Below are 17726 nucleotides of genomic sequence, written 5' to 3'. Positions count from 1 at the left end.
ACAACTTGGAAGTCCATCAATGCACTTTTTATTGAAACCAGTGACTGCTGTGGTGTTTTCTGTGTTACCTGCTAAATCCTGAAACATCTGTGAGCATACAGTCTGTGAACAAAACATTTAGTAGTTCAGCGTTCCATTCATCCAAACACGTATAGAGCACATCACTGGTACTTACTTTTCAAGTTTTTGCTTGTAGGCTGGAGAATCGAGTTCCATTCACATGTGCAGTTAAAGGGCTACTTAATTTATATAATTCTAAGTGTATTTAACATACTTAGATAAATATAAAAATGGTTCACAATAAATACATGAAATGCATTATGTAAAACAATTCTATTAGGAATATATAAAGTATTGACACAAAATGTGTATGGGAGTTTTGCTACAGCTCATTTAAAAAAATAAACTTCATTGCACATTTGTTGCATAACATATATTCCAAGGTGCTTTAGAAGTAAATGTATGTAGATATTACATATATAAGTTTTTATTGAAAACAACAGTACAACTCTCATGATTCTTGTATTACAACCAGGGCTGGTCAGTGTATCAATGGATTAGTTGTTGTTTCCAGTGTATAGTCGTTGCTAGGCTAACCAGTGGGTTCATATTTATATCCCCTCCCAGTGCTAGTTCTACCTACTGACATTAGCTAGCTATCGTCATTGGACAAACAAGCACTTCACACAGGCTTAGCTGTTTTATTCAAAAATCGCAGAGATGACTTATCTTGCTGCTAACTAGCAATTCAACACTGGTGATTATATTATTAGGGCAAGGGACTGTTAAATTGGTATTTGTAAATTGGTGATTTTAAGAACCTTATAAAAGATATGATATAAAAAAATGCTTTTTGCAGTAAACATTAACTTTCTGAATTGCTCTGGTTAAGATGATGGGACAGTGACAGTAAATAAATATCCTATTGTGCAAGATATTTATCATGTTTTACATCATAGGCCTCAACCACTCACAAGCAATCTGAATTATTTTGATGAACCTGTTGTAGAAACATCTTTATTCAATCAAGAATACTCACAATTGCCGGATAGATAAACAAATGGTAATCTGTAAATGAAAAACCTTAGTAAAAGCAGTTATTTACATACATTTGTACATTCGTGAATTAGGTAGCTCAACCTTTTCGTCAGAACAGCAACTTCAAGTTAGCCTCATGAAATTAATATAAACACTGTCGTAAACACACGGCCATAGTCTTCCACCATAGGAAGAGAAGTCGAGGGGAGGCTAACTAGATTTATATGTTTGTTTACACATCCAGTCAAAATTGAATACATGAAGTAAGGGAGGTTTCGAACATGAATGCCAGAACAATGAAAAGCTATATTTGCTACATAATGTCTTTTGGTACCTTCTCTGTCAGGCTCTGTAAACGTATTTGGTCAACATTAATACATCCCACTACATGGTGATCACTGACTAGCAGTATTTTGTTGTACTATCCCCACAGGATTTTTATTGCCAATCCACATTACAGTGATAATCCTACTACACAATAAACAACCGTGATATCCTTTGACCTGGATTTGTGTTGCAAATGCATGGAAGTGTGTGTGCGCACGCACGTGTGAGCTTGCGTGTGAACTTGCATGTGCATGAGTGTGTGTGGGTGATGGGGTCATGAGACATTTTCAGTATCAGGAAGGGAGAGGGAGTAATGTCCTGATTGTGTAAGAGCAGTGCCGGATCTAGCCTTTTAGAAGCCCTCAGCAAAATTAGATTTGGGGCCCCCTCTCCCCTATCGGTCGGGGGCTCCCTAGCTTTCAGAGGTCCCCTAGCTGTCGGGAGCCCTAAGCGAAAGCTTCTGACGCTTATGCCTAGAACTGGCCCTGTGTAAGAGCCCAGTGCTTTGGATTAAATGTCCTAATGGAATCAAGAGATGGATGGGTGGCTTATATCAAACAAATCCCTCAGAATGCCGTTCAGTTTTAGTCCATGTTTCACAGTACTACACAGTATGTTGTCATTAAATACTCTGATGGGTTAATGTGTGTGTGTGTATGTTTGCATGAGTGCATATTGGTCTGAGTGTCTCACTCGAACATTAAAGTGCTAAACATTACATGAACTACAGTAACTGTAAGCCACAGTCTATCACAAAGGCAAACCTCTCTGCTTATATGACATAAGTATATTTGTTTTAAGGAAATGGCACTGAACAATCCCAACAGTTGATGCAGCTTATAACAGAATTACTATATTACATAGATTTGTACTGAGATCCTTTAGCCATTCGGGGAATTGCAGGCTGACAGACAGTTATTTCCATTTGGGTGTTCACTCTGCTGAACCACCGACTATTCAAAAAAGGATAAATGATAAAACAATCTGCAACAATCTTATTTTGTCATGATTATTTTGTCTATGTTTTCCCAACCACCAACCACTCTGAGCAATCTTTCAAGGGAAGACTGTCTGTGGCAATATCCAGTGTGTAACAGATGAGCCGACACACACTGATAAACAACTGGTAAGCTCAGTCCAGATGTCACATATCGGCCCGCAAATCTGTCCGTGTAGGTCGCTGCCTACCAGATGTCTATCCTTCAGTCTCATTTCAAACCTCCCTCAATGAAGTCAGCAGAAAAATACACGATAAAAGACAAGCTTGTTGGCAACAAACACACTATAAATACTTACGTTTGGTCAAACTGAACAAAATGTAAAGGCCCGTTTGATTTTCCAAACCCCTCGTTCTAGAAGGTGGTCATGGTCATCTGATCAATGATCGTCAGTCACATGGTCAGGATCGCTGTACAGGTTGGACTCGGCTACAGCCGATTGGTTGCCACTTTTATCATCGTGAACCCCGGCATTAACATGGACACTGGGGGGGGCTGTCTTGATACTGTGGTTGCAGTAGTTGATGTTGGTGCTCTTGGTGTTCACACGGGAGAGGGTGCACATGCTTCCCTGATGGCCGAGTCGGTGGCGGGTAGTGTAGCGCAAGTCCAGCTCGTCATAGCTGGACACCCGGACACCCGGGCACCAGCGGAATGCCCTCTTGAAGCCCGCCCGAAACCTGGAAGCAAATCAGCGGAACCCGATCGCACGTAGCAGACAATTCGTGGTAACATCTCGATCTTATTTTAATTAACCTCAGAATCTGACATTTTGCACTAGGTATAGTCATGAGTCCCTCCTTAGTACAAACATGGCCACTACAGAAGGAGGGTTAGGCTTAAGTATTTACAGTTAGGGTTAGGAATTCTGTTGAGTTCAGGCTAAGAGTTGAAGTTACATAGATTTGAACTCCCAACATTTGTACCTTAACCGCTCACTCACCATCCCTTATCGCAATGCCCTTTTAATAGTGCTCATTATTGCCCCTATTGGTTTATTTTAAAGTAATTTACATACTCTTTTTGTCCGCCTGGAAATGTTAATGTACTGTATGTCTATCTGCTTTGAGATTGTGACCCTTTTGTTTTTAATTGAGAGATTATGGGCATGAGAAACAAAGGACAATAGATTGGACGTGATGCCCATTACTGATGGGCCCCACGCATCCCGTCCACACATCCCGTCCACACATCCCGTCCACACATCCCGTCCACACATCCCGTCCACACATCCCGTCCACACATCCCGTCCACACATCCTGATAGGAGTTGTCCATGTGACTGTCATAGGCTCTATGAATAGACCCATGGACCATAGGCTGGAACATACCATACAAGGGTATTTTGTAGGACAGACATTTCTTATTGGAGGATAATGGACTGTGTAATTGTTGGCTATGGCCACTGAACGCCTCCTATGTTTCCAGGCATAAAAGACATTACATAAAAGATGTTAACTTTGTAATCATTGGAGAACATGTAAGAACTATGGAAGATCAACATCTCGGACTCAAAGAAAGTCAAATAAATAAAGAAAGTCTCCTGACATCCGGTTGAATTAATATTGTTCATGGATCAAAAGTGGACAGAATCCAGCAGAACGGAATATCCAATAGGAGCATTCATTTTCACGGTTGTTTTCAAAATGTCTTATGCGGTTCTGTCTACTGAATGAAACACGTGTTGGATCCTACCTGCTATTGAGGCAACAGTAGATGATGGGGTTGTACATGGTGGAGCTCATAGCCAGCCAGAGCACAGATAGATAGACCTGCTGGATGGACTTCCATCGGTTCAGACTCTTGTTGAGGCCCGTCGCGATGAAGTAGATGTGGTACGGCAGCCAGCAGAGGGCAAAGGTCACCACCACGATGATCATCATCTTCACCACCTGAGGGGGGTGATACAGAGTTAAGGGAGGAGTGGGGGACAAAGGCGGGAGTGGGGGGAAGAGAAAGGCAGAAAGCAATGAAAGAGATATGGGCGTGTGTGAGAGAAAACGGCAGCATTGTCACTTTAGGGGTGCAATAAAAATCTGATATCAATAGTTAGTCATCCAACTCATGCCAAGTTTCACAGTGTGCCTGTTTCTGCAATGGGCAGAATGTGTACAGCTGAATGGAATTTTTCAAGTGTGAGCATGAATGATTCATCACCACATTTGAGTTTTAATTCTCTCTTATAAGCTGCAAAAATCTAGATTTAAAATAATGAAGATATCCATTTAGGTATTAGATGAAGCAGTTAAGGCACACATTTTAGCCTTAAACAAGATCTTCCCGGATAGAAACAATTGGTGAAATGTCCTACATGAAATGATAAAATCACAGATCATGTTTACAGCACTACTAAACAGGCACACCACGCTACCAACCATGCCATCCCCTCATAGAGAGGCCCAGAAAAAGCTCATATCACGAAAAAGGTAAGCCAAACACCAAAGTTCAGAGTCAGATCGGAAAAGCAATTTTGCAGTAACAAACGTAACTCCCACTCTCCAGCCAATCCTCAATCATTTAATCTTCACAGGTGAACTGCAATACATTACAGTCTGCAGAAAGGTTTCTTGGCTGCCACCTGCTAAAATACTCTTCAGGCAGGTGGAGGCCAATCATGACAAAGAAATTCTACCACCTGAACAGTTTCCAGTTTCTCGGCTGTAGCCTTCAGCAACCGGCCATCTGTCCCACAAACAAACGTGCAGGACTATAACAACCACTTAAAGCCACCTCTCCTGTCCCATTGGCTGTACCATTAGCAGCAGTTTAAAAAGTCCATCAGCTGTTATGTGTAATGGTCCCTTCTTGAAGGGGCCATTCCACTTCGTGTTTTCTGTGTGTCCTCGTCTTGTCCTTGTATGGTCTTTCCTGTTCTTGTTTCTGTTAATCGGTATATTCAGTTCACCTGTGTTTTAGCCCCCACCTGTTTCTGTTCTCCTCGTTTCTCAGTGTATTTAGTTCAGCCCTTTTCTCCTTGTCCTTGTTGGTCATTGTGTGTGTATATGTGATGTACACCTGTCGTGCTCCTGTGCTCCTGCCCCATTGGAATTATCGTAGTGCCTGGCACTCAGTTTAGGTTCTTTGTTATTTTTTGGTTTAATAAAAGGGGTAAACCCTCGAACTTCTGCACTTGCCTCCGTCTCCATATCTACCCACGTGACATTATGTATATTATTGCTTAATTTTTTTGCTGTATTTTTGCTTTATATTTTTTTTCTTAATTCTCATTACGTAGTTGTCGGATGCCATTCACAAGAATTTCATTTGTGCTGAATGACGCTGTGTTGTTAGTTGCATTTGACAAATAAAGTTATACCAGGGCTGGACAAAATAATGTAAATATCATATGGAAAAGGACTGTTATGCAGCTGCCAATGTCACATTTGGTTTATTGCCAATCAGCAATACATGTGTTCTCTATTGTGTCAGACACTAGAGTTCTGACAATTAGATATTTGAGTTTGTAAAGCAACATGAAGAAACTAAGAGTTCCAGAGGCCCTGGTGATCACAACTCGAAGTAGACTGACAAAGATAGGCGGAATCTCAGGAAAACAGGATAATCCCAAAAGTACAGCCTCTCCTAACTAGCCCAGAATTGGATCAGCACCTCTGTGACCCAAAACAAATTTTTTTGACATGAGCTTCACAAAGCTGGAATTCATGGCAGGGCCGCTGTTTGTAAACTGCTTGTATCCAAGGCCAGCATACAATGATACATAACAAAGGTGCACAAAAACTGGAACCCTGACAAACAGAAAAAAGTAAAATGGTCTGATGAATCATTCACCTTATTTCCTACATCGGACAGGATTTCCCACACTTCATCAAACCATACAATAAGTTGATGTTTTGCAGGCTTTTCCTTCTTAAACATACTAGAAACTTTTCAAATGGACCTTCATTTCCCAAGCTGCAAGTATCTGCATGTCATCATTCCCCTCTGTACTCTTTTTGGATAGGGTGAAAAATGACATTGTGTATAATTTGTCAGTCTACTTTAAAAGATTTAATGTGTTCTGCCCCAACAAGTAGTCTACCGCTAGTGGCACCATTACTAATCTAAAATGAATGTACTTTGTACAATCTACTTTAATCACAGATTTCAAATCCAAACTTGTCGTACGGTGTCAGAATCATATGCCTGTATAACACGGACTACACTGTTTAACCATGATACTTTTTGGACATAACTTTAATTATAAATGATTAAATCCGCTGTGTCATGATCTAGATGAGTGTTTTCATATTAACAATGTCCAATTTCCTGTCGGCATGGTATGAACAGCTGCGCTGGCACTGACTGTTATGATCTTTCTAATGGTACAGACAGCAAGAGACACGACAGCAGTTCAGAATTCCTTTACATAATTTAACAACTTAACAAACGTTATGTAAAACTGACTAAAACCAAAACTCAATATTTCAGAATACTGTATTTTTGACAGTTGCACTTACATGGTTAAATCATTGTTGTATGTCTAATCAATCAGTTTGCTTGCTTATTTAATGAAAAGAAGTCAGTCACTACCCCCTTACCCAGATGATCAGTCATTAGTCTTTTGCATTCAGAGCAACATAAGCATTGGCTAAGGCCTAATGCTACGTAACACCTGAACAGCCTGAAATTGCAGGCATGTTCTTCAAACGGCTTTCAAAAGGCCATTATCACCTTATTATTTTTTCATCCTAGAGTTGGTGGTCTGAGAGAATGTGGCACTCAGAATTTTAGCTTCACAAAGCTGGAGAAAGGGCATCTATGACGCATCGCCCACAGGGGCTCACAGGTAATTAAAGCTAGAGCACTGGTGATCTACTGAAGCTATCACAGCATGGTCACACCTCTGGATCAATTAGTTTCAAACTAACTACGGAGTACGACCTGGCGGTTTGATGTGCGTGTTTATAAGCTTAATGAACCTCTCATCAAGCTATGGTTAAAAGGGCTAGCGAAGGCTTTTGGAAAGCCAAGCAACGGGCATGAAGTTAATTAGCAGACATTTTTAATTTTTAACAACTTCTTAAAAATATAGAATTATTAAAAAAGGTACCCATATTTTATTTACTTTGCTGGCACATTTTTGCACTTTCCCAGTAGATACTATTTTACATTAATATAATTAAATCATAAATATTCATGCATTTTACTTATCAAAATATGGTATATATTTTAAATGGCACCACTATAAATCCATGTAAATATATTTTTCCACCTCGATTGTACAAGGTCCATGTAAGATTTACTGTACTGAGACATTGAAAACGTGCACACAATAATAACTGCAGTGTTTACCCTCCATCATTGGATTGCCATATATAGATAATAAAATAAATACTGTTTAAAAAAGGAAACATTTTGGAAAGACTGCTCATAAAATGTTTACACCCACTTGCAGCCACATTCTCCCCTGGGAGCACTTAGGGTTGACTGTCTTGCTCAGGGACGGAATGAGTTTCAGCACGGAGCTCAAAGATCAGAAACCGCAACCTTTATATTCACCACTAGGCTACCCGTCCACCACACAATGAGTCATCAGGAACTCCTAAGCGGTTATCCATGACTTCCTATTTCACAGGGGAAAAAACATGAAATGACACACATGCTAAACTCCTGTAGTCATCAATCAACATGGAGAAGGTCAGGGAAAAAAATGAATGTAACAAAAGGTGCCTGACCTTCAGAAAGTACCCGATGGCTATGATTTTTTTTTTGCTAGACCTGTAAAACCCGAGTTGATAAACAACAGTGACATTTTTGCTCATCTTTACCATGGGTGACAATAATTGTGACAGGCACTGTATAACAGCAAGTAGCAACACCCAAAATGTGCCAGTATTGAGGGCAAATGTCAGACCAGATCACAATGCAAATCAAGTCACTCTAAAGCGTTATGGCTTGTCTTTGCCCAAAGGAAGGAAGAAAGAACAGGGTGTGCTGATCCCCCATAATCTGAGTGTAATCCCCATGAATGAAACAAAACATCCTGAACTACAGCCCAGGTTCCCTCACAGGCAAATGCAAGGGGTCCTGGAATAATCCCACATTCCAATAATTCCCATCTCTAGACCTGTTATAGTGTGGCTGTGTTTCATGTTAAACCAACATCTGGCCTAATAGATGTTGGACACACAGGTTCAAATGACCCTAATCCCTTGGATAACTTTGGGTGACCAAGGGTCGTACGTATTTAGCCTCTCAGAGTAGGAGCGCAGATCTGGAATCCGTTTTTTCCTTTTAGATCCTACTGACTAACATGCACAGGGACAACCTGATCCCTGATCAGCACTCTTTCTCTGCGATGCTTGATACATACAGTCTTAACTTCAAGCAGACATGAATGATGGGAACTTCTAATAGGATGCATTGTTGTCTCGAACGTGAACAGTAATCCCAGTGATTTCTCAGCAAAACTGAATTATTTGACAGTTCCAGTGGGGAATGTAAAGGGATTATGTGTCATGTACTAAACAGGGTCAGCTATTTCTGTTATGATGTATTAGCTACATTGATTATGGATGAAGACAATGTAGTCTGTGAAACACTGAAAACTGCTCAAATGCAGAAGTGATTTTTAATTTTTTTTACATTTGTTAAACAGGGCCCATGTCCATTGTATTGTACGTGTCACACCAAAGCTAAAAGAATCATAATGTGGTATGAGAATGTCAATTCAAATGAATGGCTGAATGGAGCCTATTAAGTGTTCTAAATTCTTCAATGAATGGATGACGAAACTGGTTTATAAATAGATTACACATGCTTTACAACTCGCTTTACACAGTGGACCTTCTGAGTCTAACGGATTTAGACAAGGTTTGCATTACCTTCCTCTTGGCTGTGAGCTGGCTGTGGTAATGATCTGACGCTTCCCCTGGGATCTTTCCTCCCCATAGTGTCACCCCCACGACGGTGTAGGTGATGGCCATCACCACAAGGGGCAGCACATACACCAGCACTGTCACTATGATATGATACCTGTATAACAGAGAACAACGGCCAAACAGCTTTAAGAACACGGTTAGTGTAAATATTAAAAAAAAAAGACTGGATACATTTTGTCTATTATATTTTATACAGTTGACATGAATATTCAGTAGTCTAGCTAGCTGTACTCCTGTTTGTGACAGGAAAGCAGACACATGATTGCAATTAAGTGCACATATGCCATGTGTTTTCTACCTCCATTTGTGATTGGAAAGCATGGCATAACTGAACAAGAAAGCAATTACTGGTAAAAACATGAAATCCAAATTTCCTCCTCTGTGTTGTCCCTGTCCTTGTCCATAAGGTCATGCTTCCGACCTGGACTCTAGACTCAGCCCACACACATTTATTAATTATTATAATTGTAATCTTAAAAAGTTCACCTGGCACAGCCAGAAGAGGACTGGTCACCCCTCTGAGCCTGGGTTCTCTCTGGGTTTCTTCCTAAATCTTTGCATTCTCAGGGAGTTTTTCCTAGCCACTGAAATTCCACACTACTTTTGTTTGCTCCTTGGGGTTTAAGGCCAGGTGTTTTGTAAAAGCACTTTGTGACATCTGCTGATGTAAAAAGGGCTTCATAAATACATTTGATTGATTGATTGCCTATTACCAGAACCTTTGTGTTCCAGCGGACCAAGCTGCACGTGCTGCTGTAACACTCTCCTCTATCAACCCCCACTGTCTCTTAAACAAGTCTACAAATGCCAGTAAATATATTTTAAATGTAACAAATCAATAAAAAGCAAACGTAGCTTCAGAGGAATCAGGAAGTGGTGCACCGGATCACACCTGGAGCGTGTCTCACTCACATGAAGGAGTCGTCCGAGGGCCGCGGCCAGGCCACGTAGCAGATTGTCCGCCGGGGCAGCGTACGTACGGTGGAGTAGAAGCAGAGGGGGAACGCCAGCACCACGGCAAGAGCCCAGATGCACACTATCACCACCTTGGTGGCAGTGGCCGATAGCCTGGGCTTCAGCGGGTGGATGATGGCCATGTACCTGCAAGTCAGTCAGGAAGTTCAAAGGTCATAGTTGACTTGTTCAAAGGTCATAGCTGACCCTCACCTTACACTTGCTCGAGAAGGTGTCATACTCTGAATACTGTAGCTCTCCTGCCCTGAATAACGTAAATGCTTGCAATTTAGGTTATTCAGGGCAGGAATAACGTACATTGCACAAGGAAGCAAGGAGACTGTATGTTCTTGTAAAAGGAAGCAAGGAGACTGTATGTTCCTTGTTAAGCTTTCACTTGTATTTAAAAAAAAACATATTTGACATAAGTGATCAAATACAAGAGGCAGAAAAAAAGATTATATGAAAAGGTTTCTTCGGTCTGACTTGAGAATTCAGTGTGGTAAAAAATGTGGAGCGTACGATCGAAGAACGTGGCCTTTACAGGTGCATTTTGTATCCCAGAATTAAAGTTTATTTTAACAAAACCCAGAAGGAAGGGTTGCAATACTACCATGTTAAATCAAACAGTAAATCAAATGACAAAGGATTGTCTGCAACGGCCCCCATTTGGATAGCCATTTGTGCATGAGTGTACCTCAGGCAGCACAGTTTCAGCTTTGAATTATTATAACAGTGCCTTTCAGAGTGTGTACAGCCGGGGTATTCAGCCTGCTGGTTTTCTGTTCTACCTCATCATTTTTTCTGTTCTACCCACCTGGTGTCTTCAGTCTGAATAAGTCCCTGATTAGAGGGTTGAAATGAAAAAATGGAGTGGAACTGGCTTTCAGGCCCAGATTTGATTACCCCTGGTGTAGAGTATCTGTGCATCTTAGGCCCACAGAATATCAACAATCAGTTGCCACGCCCATGCAGGTGCACTCCAACTCATTTAAAGTCAAATGAAAATATAATTGCCAGAATGTATTCATGCTGTGCAACCCTAATGCTGGAAGTACATAATTGCCCTCAAAACCTCCATGTGGTTAACCCTAAGAAGCACAGCATGGCAAATACACCTTGAGTGCGTAAACACTTGCATTTGAATGAGTGCACATGCGTGTATCTATGAGGGACTGCATGCTTTCTTGCGTGTGAGTTTGTGTGCATGGTGGTGGTTAGTATAGCTTTCATATAAGTACTTCTATTATTGATCAACAGGTATTTTCATTCAATAACCGGCTGAATGCAAAGTGGGGATCATTGTGAAGAATCAGGCTCTTTTATACACCGAGTATGATGAAATGCCGAACTGTTTTCAAATTATGTGCATTCCAAATGGTATCCAATTCTCTATATGGTGCAGTATTTTTTGATAAGCCTTCATACTGTAGGGCTATGGTGAGCGAGTGGTGTATTAAACATAGAACAGGATGCCGATGGGACATATTGTGTTTGACGATCTGCAATGGTTAATTAGTGGATTCAAAGCGACATTCGGGTCAAGTTTATTTGAATAGAATATATGGACAGTTACAATGCAATTTGTATGTGTTAATAACCTTTTCATGCATAAAACTGTCACATTTAATACAGGCCAATTAAATGTATTAAAAAATATATATTAAGAAGAATGTATGAGATTAAATTTGATGTCTCAATAGCTCACCTGTCGACTGCTATTGCGCTCATTGAATAGATGCTTGCAAACACTGCGGTGACTGGGAAAAAGTTGTGGAACTTGCAGTATGATTCCCCAAAGTACCAATTGCCGTGAGCCGCGTAAATGAAATTAATTAACGTGTTGAATGCGGCCATAGAAGCGTCAGAGAAAGCCAAATTGAGCAAGAAGTAGTTCGTCACCGTCCGCATAATCTTGTGCCTCAATACGATCCAAATCACTATCAGGTTACCAAAAACGGCTACCGCGAGCACTAGGCTGTACGCGACCGACCATAACACGATGCGCCAGGGCGGTTGTACGAATTGATTTGTAAAGGTCCGAGTTGTGTTTGATCCGTTTTGTGACGCAGCCATTCCTCTAGTCTCCCCACAGAAATGCACTTGGATTCAAAGCTTGGAGGCGGCAGCAGTTGCAATGGCGCACACATAGGCGAAGAGCAAGTGCCGCTCTGCTCAATATGGTCACGTCAAATCAATCTTCATCTCTATTGCTGCCCTGATGGTCAATAGGCCTTAGGGCTTTTGAAGACAGTCGTAAGAAAATGTCCAGAGATCGGATCGAACCGTAGAGCTCTCCAAATTACGCATACATCCAACTCCGATAAAATAATGAGCGCAGAACCTCTGATGCATACAAGCTCAATATCAGATTGTTATTCTAGTGCTTGGAGTGGTGTAAAAAGGATGGAGAAGGGATGGACTGTCCTGAGTCGCGCGCACTCCACTCCCCTTTCACATCGTCAGTATTTATTTGGCGTGTCGAATAGGCATCTACAGTACGCGTCACTTTACAAACTCACACTAAAAACTATAGCCTACAGTCGATTATTCAGCTAAGCGTCCGTAAAAATTAGCGTGCTGGGTGACTGAGGTCAAAACCATTATTTAATCACGATAAAGCTATATGCCTATGCCTCCACCAGAGCTATATGGTGAATACTTTCATGACGGTTTTTTATCTGAGCTCAAAATCTTCCAATATAATTTACTATTAGCCAGCTTTCCAGGGCCCGTACTTGATATAGATCAGAAGACCTGTGAAACCAGTTGGGAAGAGTAGACCAAACTGCCCATCAAAATATCGACTCCAGGATATGAATAATTTCATCAATGCGATTTCTGATTATTCTCATTTTTAAATACACTACCGTTTGGCATCACTTAAAAATGTCCTTGCTTTCCATGAAAACATACATGACATTAGTTTGAATAATAAATATGGCAAAATGATTAGTCAATATAGTCATTGACAAGATTAGGAAAAATATTTCTATTTAAACTAATAATTGTGTCCTTCAAATGTTGCTTTCCTCAAAAAATCCTGCATTTGCAGCAATTACAGCCTTGCAGATCTTTGGCATTCTTTTTGTCAATTTGTTGAGGTAATCTGAAGAGATTTCACTGGATGCTGACCCAATGAGAACTGTGCTTTTGGTCATTGTTCTGATGTAGTAGGAATTTGGCTCCAATCAAGTACTGTTCACAGGGTATGGCAAGCTCTTAATCTTTCTTTTTTTGGCCAGTCTGAGATATTACTTTTTAATTGCAACTCTGCATGGACTGGTGTTTTGTGGGTACTATTTAATGAAACTGCCAGTTGAGGACAAAACACACTAATGTATTTGTTCTCTGGCTCTGGCTGGTGCCTCCCCTCCTCTTTCTATTCTGGTTAAAGCCAGTTTTTGATGCTCTGTGAAGGGAGTAGTACACAGCATTGTATGAGATCTTCAGTTTTCTCTCAATTTCGCGCATGGTATAGTCTTCATTTATCAGATTGAGAATCGAATGACGAGTTTCAGAAGAAAGTTCAACTAGTCAAACGAAGGCCAGTGTTATTTCTTCTTTAAACACCACAACAGTTCAGCAGTGCTAGCATACTTGCAAAAGGCTTTTCTTATGATCAATTAGCCTTTTAAAATAATGACCTTGAATTAGCAAACACAATGTGTCATTGGAACCCAGGACTAACAGTTGCTGATAATGGGCCTCTGTACGCCTATGTAGATATTTCATTGACAATCAGCCGTTTCCAGCTACAATGGTCATTTACAACATTAACAATGTCTACACTGTATTTCTGATCAATTTGATGTTATTTAAATGGACAAAACGTTTGCTTTTCTTTTGAAAAATAAGGACATTTCTAAATATCGCCAAACCTTTGAATGGTGGTGTATATAATATAATAAATATTTTGCAATTTCTTTATATAATTATATAATAATCTGTGAGCTGGCATCAAAATATTTATTAACACAGAGAAATGTTTTGTCAGGTGTATGTAAAGAAATACAATACAGTTTGTGCTCTTTTTAAAGAGCTTGTGTGTGTGCCAAGCTTGCTTAAAAATGAGGCAGTGGATAGAAAAACTAAACTCAGTGAAGACAGTTCAACTCTTTATATGATTTCTTAGTCTTTTTGTCAGATACACAGTACGCATCCCACGTTCTAGACGACAGAAACAATCTGTGAAGTGTGGTGGCAAACAAACACCATATATACCTAACCAATAACTAAGTGAAAACAGGTGCGCCCTTGGGGTGTGATGCTGCCATCACACTCCGATTGGTGGAAGGGGAACTTCGCCGGAGTGGAAGGGGAACTGTGGTGCCATGCATAGCAGACGTCACAAAATCTTTAAAACTTTTGACATTCCTTGCAAAAAAACATGCCATCGTTGCCACGGACATAACCACACCGTTCCAAACCTCCGACCATCAGCTGTCCCTGAACTTGCCAATAAAAAGAATGGCTGCCCTTCAACTTGGGCGTGCCATGCTACAATTGGAAGTATGTGAAAAAACACTGACAAGTCAATGTAGCGAATTGCATTTTAACATTTGACATGTCTACCGGCCAGTCACCCGCAGACATGCCCATGGTACTGATGGATAGTGATGTGTGTGGGGTCAATGCCCATGGTACTGATGGATAGTGATGTGTGTGGGGTCAATGCCCATGGTACTGATGGATAGTGATGTGTGTGGGGTCAATGCCCATGGTACTGATGGATAGGGATGTGTGTGGGGTCAATGCCCATGGTACTGATGGATAGTGATGTGTGTGGGGTCAATGCCCATGATGCTGATGGATAGGGATGTGTGTGGGGTCAATTCCCATGGTACTGATGGATAGTGATGTGTGTGAGGTCAATGCCCATGGTACTGATGGACATCGATGTGTGTGGGGTCAATGCCCATGGTACTGGTGGATAGTGATGTGTGTGGGGTCAATGCCCATGGTACTGATGGATAGTGATGTGTGTGGGGTCAATGCCCATGGTACTGATGGACAGTGATGTGTGTGGGGTCAATGCCCATGGTACTGATGGACAGTGATGTGTGTGGGGTCAATGCCCATGGTACTGATGGACAGTGATGTGTGAGGGGTCAATGCCCATGGTACATATGGATAGTGATGTGTGTGGGGTCAATGCCCATGGTACTGATGGACAGTGATGTGTTTGGGGTCAATGCCCATGGTACTGATGGACAGTGATGTGTGTGGGGTTAATGCCCATGGTCCTGATGGACAGTGATGTGTGTGGGGTTAATGCCCATGGTACTGATGGACAGTGATGTGTGTGGGGTCAATGCCCATGGTACTGATGGACAGTGATGTGTTTGGGGTCAATGCCCATGGTCCTGATGGACAGTGATGTGTGTGGGGTTAATGCCCATGGTCCTTATGGACAGTGATGTGTGTGGGGTTAATGCCCATGGTACTGATGGACAGTGATGTGTGTGGGGTCAATGCCCATGGTACTGATTGACAGTGATGTGTTTGGGGTTAATGCACATGGTACTGATGGACAGTGATGTGTGTGGGGTTAGGCAGCTTCAATGGCAGGAATGATGGCATGTCCCAAAGCATATAATAAGCAAATCATTTGTAAAGCACTGATCTGTAACCGGTTGTCAGTATAGTTTCCCTTTCCTGTAAATCAGTGGCACCAGAGAGATCAGTGGAACATGTTAGTCTGGAGCCCTTGTAATAGTTAACAGTACATAGAATAGGTATTGTTTAAGGGGAAACTGTACTGGCAATGTTGTGTGCGGAGCTAAGTTAGCCTACGGTCTTATCCAGATTGAGAGTTAGTGCATCCACATTCTGATGGCTAGATGAGATCATGACACTACCCAGTTGTAGTAGTAGTACTAGTAAGTACACCTTACTCAATGAAAAAGCTGTAAGCAGAGTCACTGCTAGAAGACAACATAAAACAGTAGTTACAAGTTTAGTTCACAAAATGCAAAGATGGGGGTTGGCTGGGTGCTCTGGAGTGGGACAGCCAAGAGACCAGAGGTGACAGAATGGAGAACACGGTCAGGAATGTTGGGTTGAAGCATTGTTTGAGGATAGGAGGGGGCCGTTCTCCTTGATGTTCTGTTAACATCCACCACAGCCTTCTAGTGGATTAAAGCTTCAACAGGAAGCAATGGAATGTGTGGAGGAGTGGGCAGTGATAAGAGAGACTGTAGCAAGATCGAACACCTGTCAGGTTTCTGTATTCTCGATTAGCTGCAGGGGTTTGATGGCAAAAGCAGGGATCACTAGGAGGAAGTCGGGGAAAAAAGGTTTCTCTCTCTGAGTTGGGTGTAGGCCAGATGGGATTTGACAGGCTCAGAGTTGTATCTGTGCTGTTTACTATGTTAGATAAGATGGTGCTCAATGAATGTTGTCCAGCATAATAGGAATGAGACACTGATTTTATGGTTTTGAATATTTACTTGACCCCTACGTTTTGTCTAGGGTCAAGTAAAGGTTATCCGTCCTCTGGGAGTAGGAGACTGAGGAGTTCTCAACTGTGATGGAGAAATCTTAGAGCTGATTGGCCTTCCCCCCAGAAAAACAGTTTCTCTGTCTTGTCAAATATGAGCTTGAGGTGTTGGGCCAGGCATGAAAACATTTGTGTTGTCGTCTCAGTGTCAGTAGCGGAGAAGGTGAAAATAGGTGTGTGCCATCTTCATAATAATTATAGGAAAGACCGTGCCAAATGACTAGGAGTATAGAGGGAAAAGAAAGCATCTCACATCACCTGATAGGAGCGGTCTGGCTGGTAAGATGCAATCCCAATGTGTGTGAAGCAAGATGCCCAGACCATTGAGTTTGGAAGTGAGGATCTGATGGTTCACAGTGTCAAAGGCAGTGGATAGGTCTAGGAGGATGAAAACAAAGGAGAAAGTTAGCTTGGTCAGTGCGAAGAGCCGTGGCGATACAAATGAGAGTCGCCTCAGTTGAGTGAACAGCCTTTAGCCTAACATGTTAGGGTTGAGGAGATTGTTCTATGAGAGATAAAAGTTGGCTTTTGTTTTGGGAAAGGAAAGACAGAGGGGTTTTATGGTCTGTTGTTTCTGATGCCAGAAGAATTGTTGGTTTCTTAAGCGGGTGAACAACTCTGGACATGTTAATGTCAGAAGGGGCACAACCAGAGGTCAAGGAAGAATGGATCAAAGACGTGAGGAATGGGAGAAAATCTTCAGAGATTGACTGGAGGAGGGGGAAAGGAATGGGGTTGGGCTGAAGTTATAAGGTGACTGGATTTTTCTAACTGCAGGATTTAATATGTAGACAGCGGTGGACAAGCAGTTAATGTGTAGACAATTTTAGTTTGTGAGAGACTCGTGGATTCAATAGACTGAGTGAATGAGAAGTTGGCAACAAATGTCCTTAGGTTAGAGGAAGAAGCATGACATTTGCAGTAATTCAAATATACAGTACATATAATAAGCTCCTAGTCAATATCCAGTGGCAATATCAAACATTACAATAATCCCCAAGGCAGTCTAAATACAACCCACTGTTCA

General features: G+C 41.5%; 1 protein-coding gene across 4 annotated transcripts; it reads right to left on the bottom strand.

Annotated features, from left to right (window-relative positions):
* Positions 1–378: 378 nt before the first annotated feature.
* Positions 379–17077, bottom strand: tacr3l (tachykinin receptor 3-like). 4 transcript variants are annotated; one of them, XM_034291087.1, is made up of 5 exons: positions 16958–17077; positions 10156–10344; positions 9187–9337; positions 4058–4254; positions 379–3043 (listed from the first exon to the last, which is right to left on the bottom strand). In XM_034291087.1, exons 2-5 carry the CDS (start codon positions 10338–10340, stop codon positions 2743–2745), a joined length of 834 nt encoding a protein of 277 aa, XP_034146978.1. In that variant the 5' UTR covers positions 10341–10344; positions 16958–17077; the 3' UTR covers positions 379–2742. The 4 variants fall into 4 exon arrangements, with proteins under 4 accessions (XP_034146978.1, XP_010865754.2, XP_028974115.1 ...); XM_010867452.3 differs by lacking the exon at positions 16958–17077 and adding an exon at positions 11906–12585; XM_029118282.2 differs by lacking the exons at positions 379–3043; positions 16958–17077 and adding an exon at positions 11906–12585 and having other exon boundaries at positions 4054–4254.
* Between the last annotated feature and the right edge of the window lie 649 nt (positions 17078–17726).

Source organism: Esox lucius, chromosome 25, assembly GCF_011004845.1.
Source record: "Esox lucius isolate fEsoLuc1 chromosome 25, fEsoLuc1.pri, whole genome shotgun sequence".
NCBI lineage: Eukaryota > Metazoa > Chordata > Actinopteri > Esociformes > Esocidae > Esox > Esox lucius.
The sequence above is the reverse complement of the archived record's forward strand: the minus strand, read 5'-3'. Positions and strand labels throughout refer to the sequence as shown.

Excerpts from the sequence above, each read along its gene's own strand:
- tacr3l (XM_010867452.3), bottom strand. The coding sequence starts at position 12,273 with ATGGCTGCGTCACAAAACGGATCAAACACAACTCGGACCTTTACAAAT. Across the intron at positions 10,345-11,905 it reads AGCGCAATAGCAGTCGACAG|GTACATGGCCATCATCCACC; the intron begins GTGAGCTATTGA and ends ACTGACTTGCAG. Across the intron at positions 9,338-10,155 it reads CCCTCGGACGACTCCTTCAT|GTATCATATCATAGTGACAG; the intron begins GTGAGTGAGACA and ends TCTGTTATACAG.